Source organism: Pollicipes pollicipes, unplaced genomic scaffold (genome assembly GCF_011947565.3).
Source record: "Pollicipes pollicipes isolate AB1234 unplaced genomic scaffold, Ppol_2.1 Scaffold_4295;HRSCAF=5057_pilon_pilon_pilon, whole genome shotgun sequence".
NCBI classification, from domain to species: Eukaryota; Metazoa; Arthropoda; class Thecostraca; order Pollicipedomorpha; family Pollicipedidae; genus Pollicipes; species Pollicipes pollicipes.
The window spans coordinates 4,758,957-4,776,740 of NW_023596461.1; the positions used below are offsets into that span (position 1 = coordinate 4,758,957).

Sequence of the window (17,784 nt, forward strand, 5' to 3'; positions counted from 1 at the left end):
TCTCTCTCTCTCTCTCTCTCTCTCTCTCTCTCTCTCTCTCTCTCTCTCTCTCTCTCTCTCTCTCTCTCTCTCTCTCTCTCTCTCTCTCTCTCTCTCTCTCTCTCTCTCTCTCTCTCTCTCTCTCTCTTTCCCCACCCCCTCTCGCCCACATACGCACAAAACACACACACACACGCGCGCGCTGATATCGTAACTGCAACGTGAAAGTTTGTGTGACCCTATAAGACTTAACGAATCACATTATAGTTGACCCCGTTTTCATTCGGCTCCAGCATGGACGAAAACGGAATTGAAGCGTTTTGAATGGCTAAGGTTTTGGCGTCCTGGCAACGACATCAGCGTCCGTGCAACGCAACCGTGCTCTGTCTGTAATGGCCGGTGCTCACCTGTATTTCGCGATCCCTCAACGGTCATGGCCGGTGCTCACCTGTGTTTTGCGATCCCTTAACGGTCATGGCCGGTGCTCACCTGTGTCTTGCGGTCCCTTAACGGTCATGGCCGGTGCTCACCTGTGTCTTGCGGTCTCTTAACGGTCATGGCCGGTGCTCACCTGTATTTCGCGATCCCTCAACGGTCATGGCCGGTGCTCACCTGTGTCTTGCGGTCCCTTAACGGTCATGGCCGGTGCTCACCTGAGTTTCGCGATCCCTTAAACGGTCATTGCCGGTGCTCACCTGTGGTTTTTTGCGGTCCCCTAGCGGCTGTCTGATCAGCCGGCTCAGCAGAACCCAGCGGGGTCCGACCGGGCATCTAGTCCGCCAGTGGTCCGCCCACCAGTGTCTGGGCCCGGTCTGACCAGCGGGGTCCAGCAGTGGTCCTGCTCAGTCGTGCGGCGGTCCCCTGCACCGTCCGCCCGAGCGGCGCCGCGGTCCGGCCGGCCGCCGGTCTGCCGGGGCTGTGCTGACCACTGGCGCGGCGTTGCCACCACCGCCGTCGCCCTGATTGCCAGCTTAACGTTGACGTCAAGGAGCGGGAGCGTAACAGCGGCCGGCGCTCGACACTGTGTCGAGTCACGAGGCCTGTCGTGCTCGGTGTCGAGATCGACACGTCTCGACGCGTCGCAATCGATGCGTCGGCACTGACAACAGGCCGGGAGTCGGAGCCGACGGCGGGCCCGCCGGCTCCGAGCGTCACGGCCGTCATGGCGCCATAGCGTGCCTGATGCCACCTGATTTCAGCGAACTCGCAGCCTTGAGGAAAATCAATGCGAACTCGGCGCCGACACGAGTTTCACGCCATGGCCGGCCGTAGTTAAGAGCGCGACAAAACAAAGCTTCAACAGCCAGGAAGCACGGGGGCGTTGCAAACGAGGCCTGGCCTACGGTCCGAGGACCCATTGCAAGTGCCACCGCCGTGGCTGTTTGTGCGGCATGTTGGGGCGCGGTTGAGAGAGACAACATTCAACCACTTTAATTTTATTAGGAACAAACATACAAAGAGACAAAGACAGTTCAGCATAGCAAAGTGATAAAGGACCAGCATAGAATTAACTTTAACTTAAATGCGTAAGACTGAGAAGTATTAAATGACATCCTTGTGTGCCGCACACGGGGATATAGTTCTTCATTGCAGTCTGACAGTTCGATCGAATCCTGAAAAGTTGAAAAGCCCACGATGGCAGCAGAACGCAGATAGGCAAATTTGGAACACATTGGCCACAGCATTCTAGATGAGGCTCGAACTTCCTCTGGTATGTCCCCGAAAAGAGTGTGGTATTGTAAAAACAACGCCACTGCCCCGCTTAATGGCATTATGCACTTATACGAGATTGACTATGCCTGAGTGCTTACTAGGTCGCGGGTGATATTTCTTGGTGTGGTTATTTGGTTATTTTGATTAGACCTGTTTCGACCAATAAGTACGATGTCAGGGCTATGTGAGTAAGGAGAATAGATACCGGCGGGGAAGCATTTTATTCGCCTGGGAGGCCAACCACCGAGCCTTAGCCCGCGCAGGGACCCCTCTGCGGGGTACGCGCCGGGTGTCCGATCAGGGGCCCCCTCCAGGGGCCTCTCGGTCCACTTGTGGCTGGCGCGTGTAACCTGCCCCAGACAAGCGGGGCGTCACGAGGATTCAGGATAAAGCAAGAAAGAGGATTAGAGAGTCGGATGATATTTCTTGACAAAGATAGTCAGTAAAGGGGCAGCTTACAGACACTGCATCACTCCGAACCAGTGGCTGCAATGTGTCGCTGGACTCAGTGGCTGCACGCCAACCGTCGTGGTAGGAGCCCAACTTTGGAATAGCGCTGAAGTTGTACTGACTATATTCGTGATGTGGCGAAACGCGTGGTGGTAAGTTCGCCTTCCAGATAATGTGCTGGTAAATGGCTCGTCAAAGAGGGCCACTAAGCCTTTGACTTGGTGGTATCAGCCTGGTTACAGAGCGGTCGAAAGTCGCGTAGCCGTGTTACACAGTAAAAGTTCTTTCGTTTTATTTTGATAAGAAACCGAGGCAAAATGAATTCGTTGACCGAGCATTGAAATAAAGTGATGGTGTTTTTGGAGTGCAAGCATTAACTTACATTCAGCACGGAATCAGGTTAAAAATCCGTCACAGCAATTGTTTTGTTTTCTGTGTTTTTTCTCATTTTGTAGCTGAACTGGACCTTTAATCTGAACGAATGATGCCTCGCCAAAATTAATATGCTACCCGGATTTGTTTTCTCATGAGACCTTGCGAAAAAGCAGCGTGGCTCTCAATTTCAATCGGCAGGTACAAGTATTTCTTAAATCACCCCTTGACACAGCTAACAGCGGCCTGCCTTCACATAGAGTGATGGACATGACAAGGTGGCACCTGAAATGAGCTATAATGACACTGAAGATTTTTACTTGGTGCATCTGATAGAACTATCAGCTGCCAGCACAAACACATCGTCCAATTTCTTTCTATTTCCTTATTTTGATGATCCCCCAACATGGTATCACTCAATGCTGGCGTACCGGCTGGAGGAGTGATTTACACAGATACGGCGTCCAATTTCAGATGTTTCTACTTGTGCATGGTAGGTGCAGCCTTGCCATCAAATAATGTCTGACGATGTACCGGCTGGAGGAGTGATTTACACAGATAACGGCGTCCAATTTCAGATGTTTCTGCTTGTGCGTGGTAGGTGCAGCCTTGCCATCAAATAATGTCTGCCGATGTAAGATCCACATTGCCGGCGGATAGTACTCCCACAATAAAATCGTTACGGCTAGATTGCACCTTCTGCGCAAAGATAAACACAATTCAAATTGGATGCCGCACCTATGTAAACAACCCCTCCAGCCGACGCGCAATCATTGGGTTATACGCTACCGGGTGATAGTAAAAAAACTCGAAAAAATCGGACGAGTGTGTCGTGCTAGCAGCTCATAGTCCTATCAAATGCTCCAGTCCTATCGAATGCACCAGTCCTATAGAATGCACCAGTTCTATCAAATGCACCACTCCTATTGAATGCACCAAGTCGCAATCTTTCAGGGTATTCATAGTTGTTCTCACGGGCCACTCTATTTTTGACACCACCCTCAGTTCGGACAGGCCGACGTTAGCATTGCCCTGTCAAAGGGTGATTGGAACACAAATGGTCGTCACTGCCGTTGCGACATTTACATTGCCAACCGAGAGTGCTCCCGCAATGAAATCGCATGGCAAGGTTGCACCTTCCGCACACAAGTAGAAGTACGTCAAACTGGACCCGTATCTTTGCAAATGACCTCTCAAGCCGACCCTGCGGCATTCAGTGATACGCTGTCGCGGGATCGACCAAAAACAACCGAAAGAAAACTCGGCGGAGTGTGTTGTACTGACAGCTACTAGGCCGATACATATCCTTTTCAATGCAACAAGTCGCAATTTTCGAGTGTTATAATAATAACTTTTCCGGGCCGCCATATTACGGCCATTACTACACGTGCAAGGGGCCGGCATTAGTACTGCACTTTCAGGGGGTCATTTGAACGAAAAAGGCCACGCCTGCCGATGCGAGATTTACATCACCGGCCGGTACTTCTCCCACAATAACATCATAATCGCAGGGTTGCGTGCTCCGTTCTTCCGTACATACGCACCTGCAGCTGATACGCACCTGCAACTGATGAACCAGCAACCTCCTCGCGGGAGATTGGGGAAGGCTGCAGCCCATCGACGTCTTTGGTGCAAGGGCTGTGACACTAGGCCTAGACTTGTCCGACCTGTTCCGACCCCCGGCAGGGCTACTTCTATTAGCACGGCAGGTCAGTACTGGCCTTTCTGTACGAGTTTGACGCCAACAGCAACTCCTCCAATAGTGCGTGGCCTTGGGCATAGTGGCTTTGAACATTGTACTGCGTGAGTTACCATCTCTATGTAGTATGGACAAAAAACTGGCTGATGCACAACGGGGCAGCAGGCTTTGCGAAGCCAGAGCCCAGCTGACGCCCTGTCAGAACCCAGCCATTGCCGTGCCAGGTCCCAGCTAACGCTCTTGTCGAGCTCATCATGTACCCTGCTCTGCCGCGCAGGCTTCTTGCTGGGCCCATCCCTGGCAAGGACTTGTGCCCAGCTGGCGTGGAGTATTTCTACAAGATGGGACCAGGCAGGACCCGTCTGGAACCCAGCGTCCGTCCAGGCCACGCCCATATGCTGATATTTGCCCAGCACGTGCCCGGCTGGCGTCCAGTTAGGCCGCAGGCAGGCAGCCTGGCCGTGGCCCGGTCGCGGCCCGTCAGAAAAAAAAAATGTTACAAGGGCCGTCTGGGGCCCGCTGAGCAGCCTGCCACCGTCCTCTCAGTCTGTCCACCTAGGGCCCGGCCAGGGCCACGATAAAATACTGACTTGGAAATGAGCATGACGCTAAAAGTAGTTTGTTTAGTTACCTAGTGTACCAGTAGTTCAAAGCAATTTGCCGTATTACATCGGCTCATCGTTTTTTTTTTGCTCACTGCATTCGGGGCGGGAGGCTCAGAAAATGAACGGGGGAATGAGAATGAGAGAAACGAAGAATGAGAAGTCAGCATTAGAGCACTCAGGCTACCCAAAGCTTATAAAGCCCTGCTCTTGCTTGCCTGAGCAACAGGAACAGAGAACACCATTGAACGGACAGCCGCCACCTGGACTGCCCAAAAGTGCAGCGTCGGTGAGCCACCTCTGGCTCTGCGCTCTGAGCGGATGAATGTGCTGACTGTGAGTACTGGACCAAATGTCAGCGGCCGCTAAACACTTGCGTAGTGTCACAGCCCTTGCACCACAACGTCGATGGGCTGCAGCCCTCCCCAATCTCCCGCGAGGAGGTTGCTGGTTCATCACTAGACAAATGTTGATTTTCCAATTTTCCACTCACTGCGGCCGAAACGCCGCGTGCTTCCGTTAACGTACTCCATGTTCAGGACGCAGGTGAACGGCAGGCTTACCCAAGGCGGGCACATATCCGACAACAGCGGCATATGGGTGGTGCGCCGCGTGTACGACCGCCATCAGAACAGCGAGGGCCGTGAACCAGTTCTTCCCGGCCTGCAGCGGTAGACCAATGAGCAGATGTTCTGGCCAAGCTTGCCCAGCGACTGATGCTTCGTCTACGCGGAAGAGTGGATCCGGCTTATGCTGCTCACCAACATCCACGCACCGTCGTTCCTCGGCATAGAACACGAAACATTTCGCCCGCGACTGACAGAGCCCGGTCGGCTCGCGCAGAAGTCGTGCCGACCACTGCGACGTGTGGTGAGAGGCCGCGGCACTGCCAGCCTCCAGGACGCCGGTAGGCCGGTAGAGGGCTCTCCACGGCCATTCACCTGTCCGGTAGAGCAAAGGTATAGGGTGGGCGCATGAAGAGCAATGGAAGATATTGTTGCGCGCCCGGGACAGAAGAAAGAAGCCGCTACAACCTGTGAAACTTCACGTTCGCGTTCAAGCTCGCGTGCTTATCCGTCATTTTTATGGTCCGTTGGCCGGTGCACAAGCAGAACGTTAATTTTGTGTCGCAAATCAGCCATCGAACGCGTTGCTTTGTTTCCAGCGTGTTGACAATCTTGGCAGATGCGCCGTCGCGAGAACGGCCGAAAACCCGAGACCAAAAACCAAAAACAACTGCGCAAAATTTGGTTTAAGGCATACAGAGCGCAAGCTGGGATGGGTGTGCTGCTCCTCGCGCTACGTTGATCGTAAACGAGTTTTGTAGGGGTTCGAACTCGAATCAGCTGGGGGTAGAGGAAGACGCGGAAACGTGCAAACCGCGCAAACGTAATTATGGAGGGCTCCCTGAGGGCAACGGAAGAAATAAAGCAGCAGTAATGCCTCATCACCACGTGAGTCGTGAGATACAACGTTAGGTCTCGCCACAACCGACTCACAGACCATTCAACATGTGAACAGAAAGCGCGCAGCGAACAAAGCGTGCAGCAGCAGGCGCGGACCAACAAAAGACTGTTTCGAAAACGTGTATTAAAATCAAACCCCCCCTCCCCAAAACGAACCGGACAAACACTTAACAGGCAACACGCCGCTGCATCCATTGTCTGCGCCATCGGCGCCCCGACACAGCGCACAGCCGGCTGTCGGCCGTCACTTCTTGCCCTCGATCATGATGATGTGGTAGCCGAACTTGGTCTTGACGGGCGGGTCGGTGTAGCGCGGGCTGGCCGTGGTGGACGGCGTCAGCGCGAACGCCGCCTCCTGGAACGGGCCGACCATGGAGCCGCGCTGCATCCAGCCGAGGTCGCCGCCAGAGCGCGCCTTGTCCTCGCTGTACGTGGCGGCCACCTCGTTGAACTTGGCGCCGGCCCGCAGCTTCTCCAGCGCCTCCAGCGCCTTGGACTGCTTTTCGCAGAGGATATGCCGCACCTGGTGAATACGATACTGAAGTCGAGCAGCGATAACCAGCGCGCAGCATACGGCATTGACGTTGAGCCACGGTCACCAACGCGCAGCTGTTGCATAATAAGGCAGACGGCATTGTACGGAAGGGATAAGTGCTCGGCTGACTTAACTTTTGGGCGAAAGTCCATAATTTCAGGTCTTAGAGCATTGGCGATCTAGCAAGGTTTTTCATGCACGAAAAGTATAATTACATTTTATTTCCCGACTATTCAGAACAGATGCGTACTCATCACACCTAGGTTTCCAGTTCAAATATATATACATACATATATATATATATATATATATATATATATATATATATATATATATCGATTGACGAGTTTCCTTTCCGTTCTTTCTCTATCCCAAAATGTCGGTTCTTCCGTTTTCCACGATTTAGAGCTGGACTACATCTTTGACCATTACATACTGAACCTAGCTCATTCACTCTGAACATTCCTAGTTGTCTTACTTGGAAGACATACTTTTTTACCTGCCTTCCTGCCTAGTTCAGCTGCATTTATCGGCAAGGTAACGATGACTTATAAAACGTTTTAATTTCCTTCACGAAGCCTGATAGGTACCATTAACTTATCGATTTAATCTACGGTTATTTCTCGAAACACCATGTCCGGAACCCTGCACCAGCACCGGTTTGAAGTAAATGCATATCGCAAACAAAACACCCAATTCTAACAACCAATGCGCTGATTTCAGAGTACAAAATGCACTAAAAAAACATCACACGGTTCCAACCGAAGGGGGCAGCCCTACCGTGAAATGATAGCTATAAAAGGCACATGGATTATTTTGCTTTTAACGATACACATTTGAGCACGGAGATTTACATAACTGTTAATGTCAACAATTATAGCTGTCACCTGAAAACTAACAGAGTTTGACAGCATTGGAGGTGTTCGTAGAACCACGGAACACTGCCGTTTTAATGTCGCATGTGAATGAGACTGAAACAGGCTGAGGAAACTGATCGTTGCGCAGCTGTCTTGATTTTATCGCATGTACGCTGATAGACTTGCGGAATAAAGTCACTTGTTTTCTTCTTCATTTACTTCTGCGTTGAATTTGTTAACGTAACTTGCGAAGATCAACTTGTTTTGAAAATAATTCAACCAGTCGAGTTGCCCAAATATAAATTACTTTTCACAACTTGGCTAAAAGCATGTGAAACAGTGAGATGAGCATTTCTGTACGAGTTACACTGCAGCTTATTTGGCAAATGACAACGGCAATATAAACATTTACACTCTTCGTGACTCGAAAACTATTGAAATTGTCTGGCTCAGGTGACATGCGCTTTAGGGATTTGACGAGACGATTGACAGGATTAACGACCGACGTCGTAGGACGATTTGTACCAACACCGACTATCCGCCCATCGATCGGTCGTGAGTACAAATTTATTTCCAAACGACCAAAAGCCGTTTGAAACAGCGTAAAACGCTACCCGTTTGAGTTCTAGGAGTTTCCCACGCGCGATTCTGGAACCTGCGAGGCTATGCTATATACGCAGAATTTACATACAATACTCACTTTAACTTGAGATGTGCCTCCACCCTTTTTGTCTTTTGCTGACGACCCATCTGCACTGCTGTCGCCTCCACCCTTGCCTTTGGCACCTTTACCGCCAGCAGCTCCTTTTCCTCCCGCCGCTGGCTTCTTCGGACCCATTTCTTCAGGCTTTGATAGCTAGATGTGCTAAATCATGACCTGTCAATACAACACCTGCATGGGGTTAAAAGTTGCATCAATTAGTATGTGATGTGTGACACAAATTGTTCTCATATCCTGTCTGAGCGTCTTGAGGAATGATCTTCCCACGATACACTCGTCAGACATGTGCTGGGTCTTGCTCAAGCTGGATTGGGCTCTTCCCTGACTCATGATACCATTGTTTGAATCTGACTGTGACTCTAAGGAACTCAACGTAATTTTCAGTCACATCTAATTCTACCTTAAGAACATAGTGAACTACAGATGCCAAATCATAACCATACTTAAGACAGGTCATAAATGTCTAAAAATACTGGCTATACATGTTGTCATATATGTAATGGAATAATCCATTTATGGCATTCAGTAGCATCTATCTTCGCCAAGGTAAAATGTGATTGCTGATAATCCAGGCAACTAATTGAGCATAAATGAGGATGCGTGATGAGCATAGTTAGGGTTCATTGAGCATTGGACGCTTGTTGAGGATGTTAACTGTCAATTCTTAACTTGATTGGTGTTCTGAATCACTTACATAACTATGCTATGTTTTGCTTTTCAAGGTGTCCATTTTGACATGGGAGGATCCTGAAAGGTGACCCCTCTGAATGGATCCATTTCTGGGATCAGAGCTCACATTAAGCAGTACTTGATCTGTCAGTCCTTACCCCTACCATCAATTGTAGGTTTGATGTTTACCAATGCCACGTTTACCACAGAAATTTGGGATGAAAGTTTCCTAATGTCCCACAATGCTCAGCACTGCCCATTTTGCCCTCTGACGTCACCTAACCTCTAGCGTGGCTGCTGCCGCTGGCCACAGGCCATACCTGTCAAAGCCTAATAATAGAGCACCAAAAGCAACTCAAACTCATCCCATAATAGGTGGATAGATCAGAAGGGATACAAAATTGCATTAACCAGCTGAGCCATCAGGATGGGACATCATAAGAAGCTTCTCTATATTCTTACACTGTCACAGCAGCACACAAAACAGTTATCTTGCATATTGTGTGATAAGTGATGCAGGCAGATGTTGATGTAAAGATATTGTGTTTTGATTTTCTTGTCATACAGTACCATATCTAGCCAACCTAATCCTGACTGGTGGTCCAAATAAACTATGTGACTGCAATGCTTACCTTTTTCATTCATATGCTACAACACAGGACGACCCAGAGATGCAGCTCAGAGGGCAGTAAAATATCAAGAATATTCTGAATGTTCTTCCATAGTACACAAGCATACAATGAGCAATTACCAATGTTGTTCAAACTGGGACATGAGACCATAACCAGAGCATTACAGGTGAGGGGGACAGAAAAATACACAGGTTTTGTGAAGTGATTTTTACCCTGCACTGCCACAAAATTACAAATCTTTTATTTATCCATGACCTATCTCTAGAATCATTTTTGCAACATATTGCTTTAACTTCTTTTTGTCCTGCTATACATGAAACACCAATCAGCTACTCATTCAGCCCAACATCTGCACCTTTTTTGCTGTTATTAGGGTTTGACAATGAAATCAGATGTTTAAGCTCTCTGGAGTCTCCTATCTCTCATCATGGAGGAACCACATCCACCACAGGGTGTCTAAAGCCTGCACATCTGGTTTCTCAGAAGTGCATCTTGACTCTCATCTGAATGACTCTCAGAAGTGCATCTTGACTATCATCATACTGGCATTTGTTGGTACCAGGGGCTTCTACTTTTATGTTCATGGTCCAGTTCCTGCATAAAAAATATGCAGAGAAAATTACCCATTCTTCCATACCATTATATAGGTTAGTAGCAAATCAGTAGGCTATGCTTGCTGTTTTGCTTCCCAGAACTCCTCCCAAGAAATTTGTTGATTTGATAGATGCTAGTGCACAGCTGGTGCCCACACTACTTAACTGCCAATGATATGCAAGTCAGCATATGTAGGCATCTCACTGAGAGGTCATGGAGCTTAATGCAGCTGAATGTTTTCTTTAAAATTCAGGCAGAACATACAAAAAGGATGCTTACAATGATCCCACAGTTGTATGCCAAATGACATTTTTTTCAGAAATGACTAACACAAAGTAAATAAGTGGGAGATCAGTGACTGCCTGACAGGCCCCACAAAGAATTTGACATGTCCTACAAAACCCTGTAAAATATACATAGACATGAGATCACACAAATATATTCCAGGAACTTCTTTGACTAGAAAAACATGCCTGTGTCAAAATGCGCACATATGCCACATATCCTCTAATGACATTTCTATCATATCCCCTTTGTACCAAAGACTGCTTTCACGCGGTGCCATTTGTCAGACTAGTGCCTGGAATCCCGGACCGCAAGAGCAGATCCATGGCTATCTATGGAGAGCCGATCCAGGATCACGAGGGTTCTATGGAGGATCCTTGGATTTTGGGCGGCTCCAGGCAACTGTCTGATTGCATTACGCATTACGAGTTATTGAGTGTATTACGCGCATGCTAATTTCTTTACCCGTAACGGCAAAACGAACACACCGCTGCCAATCTTAATATTCCTCACGCTCACCAAACCGGTGATGCTACGAGAGGCTGATAACTGTATCGGTTGCGCTGGAATCGTCTCTTTGAGAAAATAAGCTCAAATTTGCTGTCACCTTTTTCATTTTACGTCACGGGCATCTTGGGGTATAGGAAGTGACAACTGACAGATCAGTACATATGATAAAACTGACAAGGATAATGGGGTCGTCCAAGCCAACAGATGGGCCATAACTTTTCACTGAGTTCAGGACCTTCACGAGGAAATACAAATTGGCATTGCTGGACAAAACCCTGTCGAGATGCCTGTGTAAAATAGTGTAAAGGTCTCACGTTGATGGCAAGCGCTTCGCGCCAGTCCTCACTGAGAAATACTAAATTGCACTTAGTGGCCACATCCATGCATCGTTGTTCAGTCCTACGCACACTTGCCCCGCCTGCCACGCAGTATGGATGTGCGGGCCCAGGACAGTTCGTTTAGCGTTCACGGCAGAGCAACGCCGGCACAGCGCACCAGGAACTGAAAAGATATGCTCACTGCCCATCTATATAATAATCACTAGCCAAACTCGGAAGATTATCAAACTCAACACGTTACTTTCGAATGTGAAGCGCTAATGCACGACAAAGAACTCGCCTGATTAATAATCCGGTATCAACACACACGCTTTCCTCAAATCCAATTTCAGTGTACAAAGTTTGACAACACATGAGGAATACCCCCCCCCCCCAAGACCGCAAAGTCCCACCCTCTTTGACCCGTCCCCAAGAACGTACCCAGAGTGGTCACGATGCGGAATGCCCCGAGTGGCTGAACTCCACGGGTTACGTGGGGTAGGCGCCAGAGTGATACCAGCCTTTCCATTGCACAAGCGCATCACCTTGCTATAGCACCTGCAACATCCGATTCGGAGTTTTTCATCGCTTGGCGGCCGGCCTCGGTTTCCCGCGCCAGCGCGGCCGCCACCTGCCATCTAGCGAGAGTTCTTCGAACCAGCTGAACTTTGGTGCCGCTTACAGCCGAGGCCCGCGCCGTACGCAAAACGGTGCCCGTGTACCGTTCCGAGCGCCCGCACCATGTCGGCTGCGGAACGGCGACGTGACCGCCGCACCGCCACGGGTTAATAGCCAATACACTTGATTCTTACGATAGCACTACAAGCGTGTTGCATTACCAGTGCCCTTTCAGGAGTCATGACCTCTCCTTGCCAAAATCGTGCTGGTGAATTGGCACTACAAAACAGGGTCTTTTTGTGAAGAAACAATTGGGGGCGACATAGACTTTCGAATTACGAGCATGCTAAAAATAAAATCTGCGTATTTTACCGACCTTGCTGTTCTGTTCGCAACTGCACACACTCTCGTTTTCGTTTGTTCGATTAAAAAGTAGCTCACCAAGAAACAGGTGGCATGTTCTTATATATTCGTGAATTAACGTTTCGAATCACGGGTGTCAATTTGTACCCTTTAGAATGATCTACTGCTTCCCCCCCCCCCGCCCGCACGCCCTGTTAAGACGAAGAACATTATGATGATACGATCCAGGCTAATTCAAGAAATATGATACGCCTTGCTCTGTTTTTAACGAGTCGGTGATCTGTGATCATTAGGTCCTAGGTCCATAGCTGGAGCGTGTGATGCGCTGTAGGTGAGTATGCCCACAACAGGACAGCGTACAAATGCTAACGGCGGTTATGACATGTACGCTGCCCAATTGCTGCTTTAAACACGCGCTCGGTGGGGCTGGGGGCTAAATTGATCCCCCCGAAGATTTCCAGAATAGTTTCCGAGCGGCGCGGCGCAGCCGCGCCAAATTTTGCAGAGCTGTAGGCAATTGAATAGCAGATCGTTTGGTATCAAAAAATTTAGTTGTACCTTGTAAGGTCACTGACCTACGGCAGGTCAAAGTGAGGCCATGGATTCTGCGAAGCCAATTTCTAGGGCATCGAGTAGTCTGCTGAAACAACGGAGTCTTAGACGAGACCGTACATCTCTACATCCGACCGTATATCGGAGATACTTTCTTAGGCAACGCAACAATTGAATGAACGAATTCCATTGACCTAAGGTAGGTTTTGAAGGTCAGATCAAAAGTCAAATCCAATCTGTTTTACCACTCTAGGGATTGCTGTATGAGGTAGTTTCTGGTGCTCATTTCGAAAGTACTGATAAGAGAAACCGCATCATACAATTCACTGACCTAAAACGACCCAGGTCAACATTTCGGTTTTAGGAACATGCTGCGTAGCGTCATCTTTGTTGCTGATTCAAATGCAAAACTCAAAGCACTGTAGTCTGATTTGGTCACCATGACCTTCGAAAGGTCAAGCAAGGTCACTAGCCTTAATGATCATGTGACCTTTTGCTTAGAACAGGCATCTAGGTTCCGGGGGAACTTTGGAGGCCAGCCTGGAGATTGACCTTGTTCGACATTTATTTGACCCGAAGGTCATAACCTAGGATCCTCAAGCTTTGCCCTGAGGGAGTTCAGGCACAGACCAACCCATCCTGTAAATTTGGTGTATCTAACTTTCTCAATTCCTGAGATTTCAGGGGGTCAACTGACCCCTGACCCCACCCGCGTGAAGGGTATCCAACCAGCCGCCCCGGTGCGTGTAAAAAATAATGATCTTGTACCACGAGCGGCGCTGAAATGAGAATTGTTACAAAACACTAAACGAGGTGGTCATGCGACGAAGTGTTCTCAGCTCTCAAAGTCCAAAATAATCAACCAATCCCGACAAGCACGGCACAAACGTGAACATTGACCCGCCATCCACGTAACCCAAGCCACGAGAACAGGCTAATTGGTGTTGGACTTCTGGTTGGTGGTTTTTGATTGGCGGGTAAATACTTTCATAGCGCGGATTGTGAGGGCTTAGAAATATATATTTTAAGAAATATGAAAAATTATAATGCTTCATTTCAGACGCCGTAGCAATGAACATAGGCCATAGCTGTGGTCTGTAACATTGCATCAATTATCAATTACAATGACGTAGCATGTAGCATCGAAAGAGTGTACAATCTGATCGCAAAGCGACGTAGAGTGACTTTTTCTGGATGGACTAAGCCCTTCAAAACGAACATGCTCATCGGGTTTAAGTCCCGCTGCTCCGACCACTTCTACACTAAGACATGCTGCTGTGGACCTAATCGTTAGGACTTTTTGTATGGCCAGCAAAGTGGCGGGCGGATGGCGGGACGCCGAGCCTGCCACCTGGCGGTGTGCCACCTCCATCGTCCTTCCTCTTAGAGTCACTCTGGTTGTCGGCACGCGCCGTTTGTGCCAAGCGCGCCTTAAGTGTGCTTTTGGTGGGGACGCTATGGGAGACGAGGGACACAAATTTTTACCGTAATAACTTATGGTTTGATATTTCGAACAATGTACCCCTATATAGGGCAACCGCCTTGTGGCGGTGCCAGAGACAAAGAGGGGGAGATAATTCAAATGAGTGAGCTGTAGTGGAGTCGGTGACCAGGTTGGCTGTCAGAGTGCGCGTGTGGCTCTGGCAGTTGCGCTACAGCTGCAGAGGCAGGGTGCAGCCCGGGCTCGCAGCAGTGTTGCGTCCCGTTCCACGAGTCCCGGCCCGAGTGGCCTCGGCGGTCCGGCCAGCGTCCCCCGGCAGGGACAGGGAATGCCGGCCGGGTCATCTCGGCGGCCCGGCCAGCGTCCCGCGGCAGGGGCAAACCGGAGGCTCGCCTTCCAGTCTCAGTGGCCGCTCTGCAGCCGCGGCCGCAGTATTTAGTTCATATAGAGGACGAGGTCGGGGCTGCCCCCACGCGTGTCTCGCATCTCTCGTCAGATTGGGGCATGTGCTACGGCCAAACTGCTGTGTAACCACTCTCGATCAACTACAGCGTTATTTAATGCGGTTGTGTTTTTTTTCCGCTGGTTTAAGATGTGTCCTTTCCTATAGCTACCGTCTTTGTTTTCTTTTTGCAGGAATGGGTCCGGCAGCACCCGCATAAAGATACAACTTTGCAAACAAATTGTTGTACAAGATCGCATCCCGCTCAGGCAGTCTGAAATGCTGAGGAAGTGGAGTGGAGACTCCCACTCGAACCGTTCCAATGCGTAAAGGCGTGCTCCCGATTAACTGATCTCGTGGTCCATCGCGGAAGGGGGCATTCCATTGAAGCGAAGCGTATGCCTTCGGACTCTGTCTGGGTCGTGTTCCCAACACCGCAGCACATCACTCCGAAGGTCTGGGGTCCCTTGGCCTTTTTGGCTAAAAACATCTGGTATATGCAAACTGTCTGACTTACGCTGGGTATTTGTGTAGTGTAGGCGATTGGTAATGGGTTTCCAGGGTCGGCTTTCAGCCAGCCCGGCCAGTGATTAAGCGGCGTGGCCGGCTGGTGTCACGTCATTGACCGCGTGACGTGGCCGGGGTCGCTTGTGCGGGCCAAGGTGCTTTAGACTGAAGGTAGGGACGGGCCGGGTGAGGCTGGGAGTTCAGTTTGTCCAGGAGAGCAATACGGTAATACAAGTGGCCAAGTGAACCAGGGTCTACATTTGGAAATGCGGATGATACAGGATCTTTAACTCTATCCCCAGGGCAGCTAGATGGGGAAGCACATCAGAAGCGGCATCTTCCGTCAGCGCTTTTGTCACCTATGCTTGACCACTGGAATATGCTGAAAGTTGTTTCGCTGCTGCAGACGCGTGTTCGGGCTGTCGCAAGGCATCTGGCGTGGATGCTTGTGATGGCCCGTTACGGCTGATGCTGCGACAGAAGCGTCTCATCTCGGGGTGCGGGGGGGGGGGGATGGACGAATGTGACGCGAAACGGTGGCGGGGGCGCCCTCGTCGCTGACCGGCGCCGGTCATGCTCAGTAGATTGCCAGGCTGCTGTCGGCGGGTGGGGCTGGCACTGTTAGCTCTACCGCTCAGAATGTTACAGCCATGCAGCAGGACACAGTAAATTCATCATGGTGTGCAGAGGATGGGGTCGTGCGCATTTCTTGGCACTGTTAGTATCGAGACTGGCATCGTTCGATGGTGCTCAGCCGTCGACGATATTTGTACAGTACCACCCCTGACAGCGTATTGCGAATGTGGCCGGTCGAGCAACGCATGTCTAGGCGAAATTGGGCAGTTTTTTTAAAGAACAGTGTAAATTATCTGTCAAGATTGGGAGCAAACGCTTAATATCACGCGTTGAGTGTTATCTATTTGCACACAAAATCGCCCTCGTCCGGCGGCACATGCTTTGGAGTGGTGAGATCCGGTGAGGGCGTATTGCTGAAAACAGACGGCTGGCCGGTGCATGGTGTATTCGGGGTCACATCGCGGCTGGACCACTCCACACACAACGGCGAACTGCCGCACGCAACGCTGACAGGGAGACTCCCCACCACAAGCGCCGAGCGGCACCACTTATACTGCTTCCAAGGCTCATACCCGCAACACGATCTGCGAGCGACTGGCCGGCGCCACCGTGACGCACCGCCCCAAGCCGTGACTGTTCTCCTCAATCAGGCATGAGCCATCGCCCCACTCGCCTTACATGCTGACACACTGTCCCGGGGCATGGTCCACCGCTACACATGGCCAAACGAAACTATGGCAGCGATTACAACTTTTTATTACCGTGTGCGAGGAGTCGGAACCATACGCGTTACATTGCAATGCCCTAGAGCCAAAAACTGCCATCCTAATTTGGTCTTGGCCGGTCGCATCTCTCTGCTCGATATCATCATTTGAAGCACACTTCTAAATGCTGGTGGCTGGCCAAGCGCTGAGACGAAAGAACGGAAGAGTTCAGAAATATAACCGCCGGCCGAGAATGGGATTGTACGCATTTCATAGCATTTTCTGAGGCTGGGGCGTTACCACGGGGTTTCGGTACGGAGGGGGATGGGCGGTGACACCAATTTGTGATAAGGGACGGGGACGAAGTCGTAAAACCATCACGACACTTGAACAATAAAAATGTGAGAAATGATGTGCGTAGTAGCTGGCGTTCTCGTATATAATTATTGGTATGCAAATTCTTCATGTGCATGGCACCACAACGCCGTAAAACGGTAGGTGTGTGAACCGGTACCTCGAAGCATTGAGCACCGTCAATTGTATCGTTGTCCAGCACTACAACGCCGTTTAACCAGTACCTCGTGGTGTATGGAGGGTGGCTAACTCAGTATAAGAGCTTTTAACTCGTACAGCTCTTGAAAGCTTTTCTTTTTATAATAAGTAAAAGTCTGCTAATGGAAAAATAACATCACAGAATAAACCTACCCATTTATTTCGATAAAAGCACCTCAGCAATATTCTACTTGAGGATCACAGGGTTCACATACTCCCTCCAAGGCTGCTCCACTACCGTTTGCCGTGGGGCCCTGAGCACAGCCGCACGTTCTCTAGGGTGTTGCGTTTAGGCTCGCAAAAGGGGCTGTAGCTCGAGCGGGATCCGCTCGGTCCGGGCAAAGGCGAAGCACCTGGCACACTTCTGTTGCGTTGGTCCTGCCCTACGTCACCATTAAGCAAGGCAAGTTTTCAGTCCTTGTCGCGAGCTGAGGCTGCATCCAGCTGTGGCTGAGGTAACGGGCAGGGTCGTGAGCAGACGATCAGGGTCGGCGACTTCGGGTATGGGTTCCCGCACATTCTGCCTCACATAGCGGAGAACGGACGGGGGGGGGGGGAGGTGTGAATTTATTTGCAGCATTGAAAAATGCAAGGGGGTGGTTTTCCCTTGCCCTTGTGACGCCGCTGC

The 17,784-nt window shown here is 50.0% G+C and overlaps 1 protein-coding gene across 2 annotated transcripts; it reads right to left on the reverse strand.

Annotated features, from left to right (window-relative positions):
• Nucleotides 1-6,385: 6,385 nt before the first annotated feature.
• On the reverse strand, nt 6,386-11,099 carry LOC119097100 (peptidyl-prolyl cis-trans isomerase NIMA-interacting 4). 2 transcript variants are annotated; one of them, XM_037220144.1, is made up of 3 exons: nt 11,040-11,099; nt 8,374-8,565; nt 6,386-6,804 (listed from the first exon to the last, which is right to left on the reverse strand). In XM_037220144.1, exons 2-3 carry the CDS (start codon nt 8,509-8,511, stop codon nt 6,526-6,528), a joined length of 417 nt encoding a protein of 138 aa, XP_037076039.1. In that variant the 5' UTR covers nt 8,512-8,565; nt 11,040-11,099; the 3' UTR covers nt 6,386-6,525. The 2 variants fall into 2 exon arrangements, with proteins under 2 accessions (XP_037076039.1, XP_037076042.1); XM_037220147.1 differs by having other exon boundaries at nt 8,374-8,550; nt 11,040-11,083.
• Nucleotides 11,100-17,784: the final 6,685 nt, after the last annotated feature.

Excerpts from the sequence above, each read along its gene's own strand:
- LOC119097100 (XM_037220144.1), bottom strand. The coding sequence starts at position 8,511 with ATGGGTCCGAAGAAGCCAGCGGCGGGAGGAAAAGGAGCTGCTGGCGGT. Across the intron at positions 6,805-8,373 it reads GAGGCACATCTCAAGTTAAA|GTGCGGCATATCCTCTGCGA; the intron begins GTGAGTATTGTA and ends CGTATTCACCAG.